This window comes from Sander lucioperca, chromosome 24 (genome assembly GCF_008315115.2).
Source record: "Sander lucioperca isolate FBNREF2018 chromosome 24, SLUC_FBN_1.2, whole genome shotgun sequence".
NCBI lineage: Eukaryota > Metazoa > Chordata > Actinopteri > Perciformes > Percidae > Sander > Sander lucioperca.
In genome coordinates, this window is record NC_050196.1 from 328,436 (window position 1) to 340,409 (window position 11,974).

Sequence of the window (11,974 nt, forward strand, 5' to 3'; positions counted from 1 at the left end):
ATGTCGACAGCACCACCTCGGGACTTTTACCCAAAGAGTACCATACCTTGTGGTTCTCACCCAATTTCTCACTTTTAACTTCTTATTCTCTAACGGAGGTTCCCTCAATCGCAGGCAAGACCACAATTCAGAATTAATCAGAATCAGAATAATCAGAATTAGAATCAGAATCAGCTTTATTGGCCAGGTTTGTGCCAATAAACAAGGAATTTGATTCTGGTTAATCTTTGCTCTCAAAGGACAACACTCACTTAACATAAGAATAAAAAAACAGAAAGGACAGTGAGAAATATAAAAAAAAAATACTGTTAAGCATACAGCATAACAATACATTAGAATTTAGAAATTTACAAAAAATATACAATAACAATTGAATTGAAGAGAGGGAAGGAATAGTGCAACATCAGTATGGTCTGAGATTTAAGATTTAAATATGTTCGTACCAACTGCCGATAAAAACAATGAAAAGAAATATCTGGAAGGACGCAGACGGTTCCCTGATTGTTACCTGCATATATTTGACACCACAAACATAAAAACCAACATCAATGCGTTCGCCAGACTTTTATCTCTCTCCCAACTGGGAAAAGTAACGTTGCGCCGAATTGAAAAAGGCACTACATTTTGTTACCACATTTTCAGTAGTAGCGTGTTACACTACTTTTTTTCGGGTAAAAAGTAGTTACGTTACACTGACGTAGACTAACGAAGAAGTAAAAAAAAACGTCATTGGAACGATACCCTTAACCCAACAGGAAGTCCACTATTTTGAATTGAAAGCTCAAAATTAGTGCGTTTTTGGCCATTTCCACGTCGTACTTTAACGAACCCCTCCTAGAGTTTTGATCCGATCGACTTCAAATTTGGTCTGTGCCATCTTAAGACGTTAAAGATGAAAAGTTATTAAAAGAAAAACCTTTCGTCGTAGGGCATGGCCGTGGTGGGGCGGCCATTTTGTGCATTTCGCCAACGAAACAGAAAGTGAGTGTAACTCAAGTGTACATTGCCCAATTGGCTCAAAAAAGCAGGCATATGTGTATGCTGGGGAGTGTTGTAGAGCGAGTGAGAAAATGACGGTGATTAGCGTTGGAGCGAGTACCGACTTTAGAGGTATAGTCGGAGAAACAAAGTGCCTCCCCTGTGCTTTCTTACCACAGTCGGAAATCTGTAGCAGGAAAAGTTGAAGGCGTAGAAGGCGAAATTGTTGTTGTTGTTGTTTGAACTCAACTGCCAAACAAATACAACACACAGAATACACAATTTATTAAATAATTGCTTCTACATTCAGTGTGAAACTTGATAAAAACGTAATAATTTAAATGTGCGATAGTCTTCGCAACATACAGTGACGGCCTGAATTCAGAATGTTTGTTCTGCAGTTTGGCTGATTGTGTGTGTGTGTGGGTGTGGGTGTTCAGAGCCTTCTATGATTTGTACCTGTCTGTTTACTTTTTGATTCATGTGTTAACACTGTGAGCCTTGCCTTGCATCGCCCTGGCCTCCAGCACCACTGTAAGGAATCGCGGAGTTATCTTTCATCAGGATGTATCCTTCAACGGCCCTTTACAAAACAAACTTTAAGGACCGATTGTAATTCCTTATTATCAGGTTGCTTCAATTAAGACTCTCCAGTTGATCCAGAATGCTGCAGCACATGCACTGACAATAACTAGGAAAAGAGATCATATTTCTCCTGTTCACTGCATTAATTTCCTAAAGTACAGCGGTGTAGTCTACGTAATATGCAGGTATATGCAGGTATACGCAGTATACCCACTAAGAAAGCTCCAGGATTTCCATATATCCACTTAAAAATGCCCACTGACACGTAACAACATACTTTACATTATATTTTTTATATATTTTGAATTGTCATCTGTAATTTACTTTCTTCACATAGGCTAAATAAAGGTATTTCCACTGTAAATTGGTGCATAAAAGTGTATCCCAATACAGGAAATGAAGTTGTTGATACTCAAAACCGCCCTGGGGAGGACACCCAGACCCCCCACTATGATATGCCCCCCTAGAGCTGGCTCACGTTTGCTGTGGACCAGCTCCTATGGCATTTTTTCCATTACATGGTACCTCCTCGACTCGCCTCACCTCCGTCGAGGTCATACGGAGAGTGTGCAAGTGTTCACATTATAAAGAATTCCAAAAACTAGTGCATCCCCGTCCCCCGCTCCCGCCACCCCTGCCAGACTGGGACAGGGCACGCTTATAACCACGCACACGCTGTAGCAACTAGAATACCTCTGGCAGCTTGCTTAAAACCTGATCTGTGTGTCTATTTAATGAGACAAGTAATTGTTTTTTTTCAAGGTAACTATGTTCTTTGTTGGTTTTGAAATGGTGGGCGGGGTTAAGACAAGACTGACTGAACAAAACCAGCATGTTCTCATGAGTGTTGGCAGGACGTGTGTTAGTTCTTACCGTCAAACTTACATCCAGGTTACGTGTTTTATAGAAAGGCTGCGATAACACATATACTATTTTGATATTTTCAGGGTTGCAACATATCGAGGAGCATGGACCGTGGTAAGATGAACAAACTCTGTTTAGTGTGATGTAATGTGTGAGGCATATGGACCTACAGTTTGGGTTTTTGACTACTATTAGCATGGCATAATCTAGACAAATGGCTACGAACAAAGAAGGACATTGCTGATTGGGATCGTGATCCAGCCTTACATTAACAATAATTCTATGCTTCTGTCTTTTACTGCTTGTCATCCATTGCAGGAACAATGAATAAAAATGAATTGGGCGTGCATGTTTTGTCCCCTAAGAATTGTGATATTGACATTTTGGACAACGGAAGGACCGTCAAAGATGTCATAGACAATAAAATAAAAGAGCTCGGTCCAGTGGTAAGTATCTATCTATATAATTTTCCCGAACTATGAATCTCTGTGTAATTGTGTAAAAATATTGCTGGATAGTCAAGATTCTTTTCAATACAAAATATGAGCTTTGCTTTATTCCTTTAGGACAACGAAGAGCCATTCTATGTGGCAAATCTAGATAGCATGTACGAGAGGCACCTCAGATGGCTTGCTAACTTACCTCGAGTCAAGCCTTTCTATGCGGTGAAGTGCAACAACACAGCGGCAGTTTTGAGGATGATGAGTGCTCTGGACATAGGTTTCGACTGTGCTAGCAAGGTACAGATGAAGAATTAAAAATAATAACTTGCCGTCTTGGTTTCTTTGTTATGGAGAAAGGTTGTGTTCCTCTCACCTTTGATCATTTGACATGTTTTGGTCAAACACAGGGCGAGATCCAGACGGCCCTGTCCCTCGGAGTGACACCCCATAAAATCATTTACGCACATACAACCAAACCAATGTCGCACATCAAATACGCCTGTGCTCATGGAGTAGATATGATGACTTTTGATAATGAGGATGAACTCCTGAAAATGTCTCTCTGTCACCCCAAAGCCAAGTAGGTGAACGACGACTGATACTTTTGCTTTCTACGTTGAGTGTAAATTCTTGTTAAAGGGTAACTATTGTTTGTTTTTTTTAACCCTATTTTCATATGTTTTTGTGTCTAGGTGACTGATGGGAACAACAATCTTTGACATTGGTTCAATATTAAGCGAGATCGCTGCAGTCGGCAGCGGTGAAACAAGCTGCAATGTAAGTTAATGTATTTACCTTCACTAAAGTGCTCGTTTTGCCACTGACAGGCTCAGATTATTATTATAAGTATCTGACAACATTATGGAAAGGATCCCTACAGAGATAGACCTTTAAAACTTCTTTGAGACCTTTCTGTTTAACCAGAAACAGCTCGAGGTCGCTAGCACTAAACCCACCAAACTTCATTTAAAAAAGCAATACTTTTAGCTTGTATAGGGCCAACATATTTTCACATGTAAATTGGTAAGCTATGTGTTTATTTCAACCAAAATTAGAGTTGTGATGGTTGGAAAAGTGGAAAGATGACCAAAAACGGCTTTTCATAGTTTTATTTTGTTGCTGTCGACTTTGAATAAAGTGTATTTTATGATGCTAAAATTACTGTTTATTTACAGAGTCTGGTGGGTTTAATATCACGGATGTTTTTATGTTTAAAAAAAAAATCTTACTCTTTAACAGAAAGGTCGTCCTCCTTAGAAATCCTTTCCATAATGTTGTCAGACACTTAGAATATTAATCTGAGTCTATCAGTGGCAAAACGAGCACTTTTGTGAAGGTAAATACAAGCTGCACAATTGCCCTATTAACTTACATTGTAGCTTGTTTCGCCGCTGCCGACTGCAGCGATCTCGCTTAATACTGGACCAATGTCAAAGATTGTTGTTCCCATCAGTCACTTAGACACAAAATCACAGGAAAATAGGGTTCAGGTTGGTTACCCTTTAAGAGTATTGATAAAGTTATTGGATCACTTTCTAGACTGGTGCTCCGCATCGCAGTGGATGACTCCAAATCCCTGGTAAAACTCAGTTCAAAGTTTGGAGCCAGACTGGTGTCAGTTGGCAAGCTGCTGGAACGCGCTGGAGAGCTGGGCTCAGAGATCATCGGGGTCAGCTTTCACGTAGGCAGCGGGTGCACCGGAGGCTCTGCGTTCAAACAGGCCATTGCAGACGCCCGACAAGTCTTTGACATAGCGGTAAGTCAGCGTCACAGCAATTAGAACACAAGAACTGAAATGAAATTCTTTGTCAATTTTTTTCGGTTGATGATTCGCATTTGTGTCGCTAACGCATTTGTGTCGTGAGTCATTTTTCGATACTACCACTTTTCAAGTTTCAAATATTGCTCACAGTGGCTATAAATGATATCAGAGTGCTGCTGCCAGTAGTTGAACGTAACTAAGTAGCCTAGAGTTACTCGAAGACTGTATTTAAGTACACATTTGTATTTTATACGTTATGCAAATGTTGTTCTTTTTACTCCACTACATTTGTCTGAAAAGTTTTCATACCCTTACTGTCTAGTGAAAACCACGTATCTCCAAATTTGGTGAATTTGGACATTTCTGCTGGGAGTGTTCCTTTAAGTGTTAAGGCAGGGGTGTCGAACTCTATTTCACTAAGGGCCACACTGCATAATAAGAATCACATCAAGAGCCAGACATGCATAGTTTGTTGACATGCTTTATTTAATCAAGTCTAATATCTTTGACAATATTATTGAATATCTTTTTTTTTTTTTTTCACATTTTTGTCATTTTTCTAGCTGTTTTCAACATTGTTGTCGCGTTTTCCGAACATTTGTCGCTATTAAACGACATTTTGTTCCTTTTTCCTGACGTTTTTTTGTCACATTTTTGTGTACATAAAGCCCTACAGAAGTTGGCAAAAAAAAAAGTTCCTTAGCCATCACAGAATTAAGCAAATCAAGCAAAACAAAGATTACATTTTCAACGGCATGGCTACCACACAGCCGACTCACAGCAACCTGTTTTTACACCCTGAATATGAAAACTCTCTCAAAGTCAGCAAATCTGCCAAACTCTGCTTCCAGTGACACGTAATGACAGGTTTTCATCTTTTTGGTTTGGTGCACAAGTAGACAAAAGTTTTTTTAGGAACCTAAAATGATATGTGGGGCGGATCAAAATCTGCGAGGGGCCGGATTTGGCCCCCGGGCCTTGAGTTTGACACGTGTGTTAAGAGGAGACACTGCAGGTGAATAGGGGAAAAAATTACTAACATACTGTATATCACCATGATACATCCCCAGTTGATTACTTAAATTACGACAAATATTTTTTGTATTACAAGTTTTCTGACATTTAGTGTTTACATGTGCAAATGGAGCATTGGCTTGTTAATTATGTGCTAATTTGCATACCTTTCCAGAAGAGAAATGTGAACATTGGATAAAGCCAGGTTCAACGTTCTTGTTTCATTTTGTTGATGTTAGAGTCAAACGTTTTTTACAGAGGGGATTTTGGATATCCCTTTTTTTTTTATCACTCCATTAATCAAAACATACTGTCAACAGCCATACAAAATCCATTTTTCGCCATTCAGGTATAGAATGTTACATAAATCAGACTGAGTGATATGTTAACAACCCCCTCTATAAGAACCTTCAGAATATAGATGGGAATGAAAGTGGAGAGTTTTGCCATAGGTGTTATACAAATAATTACAAAAGCCCACACACTTTACATAACCCAAATTAGTGTAAAAGACATGTAACATACAGTATACAAAGACTATTTGACATACATAAACAGAGCTTGTGAACACAAAGAACCTAAAACATATAAAGACAGTATTTGACTAACTGCTACAGGGAACAGTTTACAATGGGGGTGGGGGAGGTGTGTGTGTGTGTGTGTGTGTGTGTGTGTGTGTGTGTGTGTGCATGAATAGGCATGTCCGTGTGTGTAAGTGTGTGTATGATGAGTGTTTTTGTGATAGTGATAGTATGAAATGTTGTGAGTCGTGGTACTGTGTTTATAGATGTGAGACAGAGTGGGTATGGAGTTTTGAGCATGTTGGATTAGGTGAGGCTCATCAGAAGGAAGGGAGAGAGAAAGAAAAAAAAAAAGGAGTGGGGTGGTGGTGGAGCTTGGTAGGAGGGATATTTGTCTGTGGGAATTGAGGCGCAAGGAGAAAAAGCCAGTTATATGGGGAGGAATGGGGCATCCAAGGCCGCAAGATGGCAGAACCACCCCACATCCTCCCTTAAGCTACTGATGGTAGGAAACATAGAGGAGCAATTTGGGGTAGGTTGTGGGGTTGGGTGCTGGGGAAAAAAAAAAGTGTATTATGTATTAGTGTGGCATGAGCGGTGAGGGTGTATGGCGGGCAATGGTGGGGCATGTTTGATAAGGTTAATGGTAGGTGAAATCGCGAAAACTGGGTCTCAGGCAGAGAGGGTCAACGGAGCTATGACTTTAGGAATTTGGAAAGTGATGGCCAAATGGAGAGGGAGTCTTTTGAGTTTGTTATCAGATGGGCTATTTGATATTTCTAGTGAGATGAATGAATTTGATTGTGGAGGTATCTCCAAGCAGACAGAGAGATGGGGAAGTTGGGATGCAGCAGCCAAGGAAGGTGGAAAGGAGCCCCGTAATCTGTTCCCAGAATTGTTTAATAGGAGTACAGTGCAAGAGTGCATGAATATATATTTGTCCGGGCAGTTCTGGGTGCAGTGGGTACAGTGATTTGTCAAACAGTACAGGGTGAAATTTGGTGCTTCTAATCCTCCTAGGCTTTTTGGTTTTTGAAGGGTGGATAGTTTTATAGAGGTAGTCTTGACTTTTGAAAATACACGGTTCTCACAGGAATAAACTACCCAACATGATTTAAAGGAGTTCAAATGAGCAAAACCTTAAACATTTCCAGCAGGAAAATGCAACATACACATTAATTCACATTAAGACTATTAATCCAGAAACACTATAAATAAATAAAAAAAACACTAACAGGGAACATTTCACTGCACAATGAGTACTGTAACTGTGTAAATGTTGCCCATAATACTTTTACTTTAGTATGTTTTTTTTAATGCAGGACTTTTACTTTAAGTGAAGTATTTTCACAGTGTTTTACTTAAATATAAAAAAGGCCGTGAGTACTTCTTCCACCACTGGCGTGTGCTAATAACATTAAATAATAAACAACAATAAAGCATTTTTGATTAATCTTTTTTTTTTTTTTTTTCAGAATTTGCTTGGATTCCAGATGAGGCTCTTGGATATTGGTGGAGGATTCTCTGCGATTGGGGACTTTCAAGGAAAATTTGAAGAGGTAAAATTGAAAAGAAAAAAAAAAATGCAATGCAAGCTAAAAATCTAAATGTCTAACATTACTCAATCAAGAGATTGAGTAATGTCAACAAGAAATGAAAACATTACTGGGGGTCCAGGGAAGGTTTTAATGCCTTGTTACAACCTTCCCTGAATCAAATTTAATTTTGTATTTTTAAAACCTAAAGGCCTAATACAATAGATTAGATAGACAGATAGCTAGTTAAATCAAATTTAATTCATGTTTAAAATAAATAAATAAATAAAGGGATTCTTATAATACATTAGATAAATGGATAGCTAGATAGCAAGCCCACTAGCTAGCTAGAAAAGTGGATAAGATAGATAGATAGATCGATAGATGGATAGTAGCAGCCTAGGAAATATTAATTTTAAAATGTACTCGTTACAAACTTGTCAATGATAAATACGCTCTCATTTTGAGTATTTAATTGATTACTTAGATGTATTTCATACATGTTACAACCGTCCCTGAACACTGGGATTTTCAAATCAGTTTTGCATCCTGTACATATTTCATAAAACCATTCAAATGCATTTTTCCAGTAGGTGACAAAGTGAAGTATATAATATAGCAAATTGGTTATTGCAGTGTAAATGGTTCTTGATTTATTGGGAAAATTGCAAAAAGTGTTACAACCGTCCCTGGTGTCCACTACAGAATGAGAGAGCAGAACTAGTGCTGCGTTCCAGGCAACCTGTAACTGCGTTTTCACAACCTTCTACCCGTGAAAGTGCCCTGGAACGGCAGTCAAACCCATAACTTACTCCCCGTGAACTCGTACCAGATCATTGTAATCCCAGTTACAGTTTTTGACGTCACACACACATAAACAGCAATGGCGACCCCTGTTGATGCTGTACAGACGCTGGTGATTAACGGTGAGAAATAGAAATTAATAGATATAAATAGGCAACGTAAAGTAATTCCGCACATTGTAATCAAAGCAATACACATACGATTGTGTACTACTACAGGTTATGTTTATTAAATGAAACCCAAAATATCTCGCTGACTAGAAATCACTAGCATCAGCTAGCGCTAGCTAACGTCAACGTTAGTTAGCCGCAGCGTTAGGTAGCCGCAGCGTTAGGTAGCTGCAGCGTTAGTTAGAAGGGTTTGTGGTGACTTTGCCTGGAACGCTACCAAGTCGTGAGTCGTGACTTGAAGTCGTAACTTACGGGCTAAAAATTGTGTCTGGAACGCAGCATAATTACTACATCTTAAACAACCCCTTTCCTGTTTTCCCTTAAGTCCCAGTGAAACGGACGTTGGAGCGCCTTTAGCCTCCTAGTGAAACGGAATATTTCAGCGGTACAGCTAACCCTTTGCATTTGATTGGACCACTAAAAAGTGGGCAGGCTTAGAGTTTAGCTCAGTGCTAAGGACTGTCACACTAAATGTTCATGTCCACAGAGCTCCCACAGAACAAACCGTTGCCCTTTAATTTGTTCTCTGCTACAGCCACGTGGTTTCTTGCGCTTTCGTAGCAGTAGGCGGGTTACGGTGGCACGTTGTTGATTCTTAGTTTCCATAACCTCCCCCAAACATAAGACATGCTGATTTCTATAAAACCTGACCTGCAGTCATTAATAAACTAGTCTCGCATTGCCAGACCTTCCTGCACAGCGCTGTGGAGGACGGTCTGGCTAGTCCACACAGCATTCTGTAACGGGAGAAAAACGTGCTTTGGTTTATTGGCATTTCTTTAAACCAATCACAATCGTCTTGGGTGCCGCTAAGCGCCAAACGGAGCCCCGGTGCCGCTACAAAATAGCCTCAGGAACAGTTTTGGTGGAACATGTGTACGTTCAAAAGTTGTTTTAGTCGTGCAACAGCAAACTCTGATTGGACAGATAGTCAGGCTAGCTGTCTGGATTTACCCTGTACCAACTGCCTGGGCAACCCTTTGCTAAGCTAGCTGTTAACATCCCTGTAGTCGTACAGAGACATATCATAAAGTAAGCTATAGGAAATTCATGTTCTTTTAATTTGCACAGAATCTTAAACGCAGCATACAGTATATTGTAGGCACGTTTGCGAGTCTGCCCTCTCATTGGCTACCGCTCTGCTAAAAGTGACTCAGAGTCAAATTTGGGAGAGCGAGAAGTGCGGTGGACATCCGGGGCATTTTCGCCACCATCAGCGGACTTCGCTCATACCGCTGTTCTCACAGGGAATGACTTGAATCACTCCTCTCTGCCTTCATTTCAGCTGCCTGTGGAAACCCAGATGCCTGTGAAATATGCAATTAACCCACTGTGGTTTTCCCTCCTAGTTTTCAGTCATCATTAATGAAGCACTGGATGAATTCTTCCCGCCTGACTGTGGGGTGCAGATTATTGCAGAGCCAGGCCGCTACTACGTGGAATCTGCCTTCACACTGGCAGCAAATGTCTTTGCCAAAAGAGTAATCTTTGATGAGATGGATGAAGATAGCGGTAATGTATAGATATGTCTTTTGAAGCCTCATTAATGGCCATTCAGCTATTCAGCCACTGAGTGAGCACAATCTTGGCTCGCAGGGTGTTAGTAAGTCACTTTGTGCAGAACCCAAGATACCTGGTTGCAGTTGGTGGGCCATAAATAAAATGAGTTTCCTATCATGTCCAATATCTTTGAAAAAATATTGCACAGTTGCCATTTTTATAACATAAAAACGTTCATAACTTTCATTATTATGCATGCATTTTTTTCTCCAGACGGTGGGGAAAACAGCCCTGACAGAATTATGATGTACTACCTTAACGATGGAGTGTACGGCTCCATGAGTTGCATTGTTTTCGACCCTGCTCACTCCAACCTTGAACCGTATCTTCACAGGGTAAATATTAAACCTAGTCGCCACATGAGAAAGCCAATATTGGACGATTCTGCAAAACACAAGATTACGTCCAGTGCCAATGATTTCAAATTCTTGCTATCCACAGTATCTGTGCATAGTTACTACCCAATGGCTAAAGTTAACTAAAGACCTAATGGAGAATAAAATGTGGAACACCATGTCGGAGGCTGTGATGTGGATTCATTATTTTAATGTTTGTGCTCTACACAGGTTGTTGACAGCAGCGAGCAGAGATACCGCTCTGTTATCTGGGGTCCAACCTGCGACTGCATTGACAAAATAACTGATGGCTACTGGATCCCTGAGTTGCATGTTGGGGACTGGCTTCTCATCGACAACATGGGCGCTTACTCTGTCAGTGTATCTACTGACTTCAATAGCTTTGAAAGAGCACACGTTTACACTGTTGTGACAGCTGAGACATGGCGCGCCTTAAACCTTTCTCAAACCTTCGACATGCGTTAATGATCTGGTAACTCTTCTGTTGGACAATAGCTCAATACATGTCCAAACAAAACGTAGCCATTTGACGTCTGTCTTCGATTGGTCAGTTTCACAGGCATAATGTACAGTAAATATGTTGTTGAAATCATTTTACTGCACCTGCAATCCACCATAGGATACTTTTAGATTAGATTACAGAGATTGGCAGGATTTGTTTGAAAGTGTTTTAAATTAGGGATATCCTAACTAAGGTTATTTGGCCAGCTCCAGATCTAAGGCCTCTAGTTTCCGGTGTCTTCCAATGCCAATACTGAGTCCGGTTCAAAACCTTATACTACAATCCATTGTTTACGCATTAATAATCCTCTCTAAATCACATTAAACTCTTAATTACATAATTTAATGGGTAAACAAATAAAATGTAATGGTGAAAACCTATGGAAGTCAGCTTCTATGTAATCAAAAACCGCTGCTGTCTGTAAAACAGAGTTCTTTCTTGCTAAAAAAAAAAAACTGTTAGTTAGCCTGTAGCTATTCCTTAACAAAATACTTTGTTTGCTAACTAGCTAAAAAACTGTTAGTTAGCCTGTAGCTATTTCATAACAAAACATTGTATTGTTTGCTAGCTAGCTAAAAAAAAAAAAGTCTGAGGAAACCTGAGCTTCATTCTATCTTGATGCTGAGAGAGTGAAAAAAAAAAAGTGGCAAATAAAAGTGCCAAAATAAAAAAAGTGCTTTATTTTGCCACTTAAAGGCTTAGAGTATTATTCTAAGTATCTGACAACATTAGATTACAGAGATTGGCAGGATTTTATACATTTTTTGAAAGTGTTTTAAAAAAAAAAAAAAAAAAAAATACACCATCTTTATCCACTATCGTTTTTTTTGTGGGGGTCTAATGTAAACATTTGGGATATCCTAACCAAGGTTATTTGGCC

The 11,974-nt window shown here is 39.6% G+C and overlaps 1 protein-coding gene across 1 annotated transcript; it reads left to right on the top strand.

The window, feature by feature from the left end:
- Positions 1-2,732: 2,732 nt before the first annotated feature.
- LOC116053683 (ornithine decarboxylase-like) lies at positions 2,733-11,496 on the top strand. The gene is made up of 8 exons (XM_031304768.2): positions 2,733-2,873; positions 2,994-3,167; positions 3,278-3,450; positions 4,410-4,626; positions 7,643-7,726; positions 10,026-10,188; positions 10,450-10,571; positions 10,803-11,496. The coding sequence occupies exons 1-8, from the start codon at positions 2,751-2,753 to the stop codon at positions 11,055-11,057; spliced, it is 1,311 nt and encodes a 436-aa protein (XP_031160628.2). The 5' UTR covers positions 2,733-2,750; the 3' UTR covers positions 11,058-11,496.
- Positions 11,497-11,974: the final 478 nt, after the last annotated feature.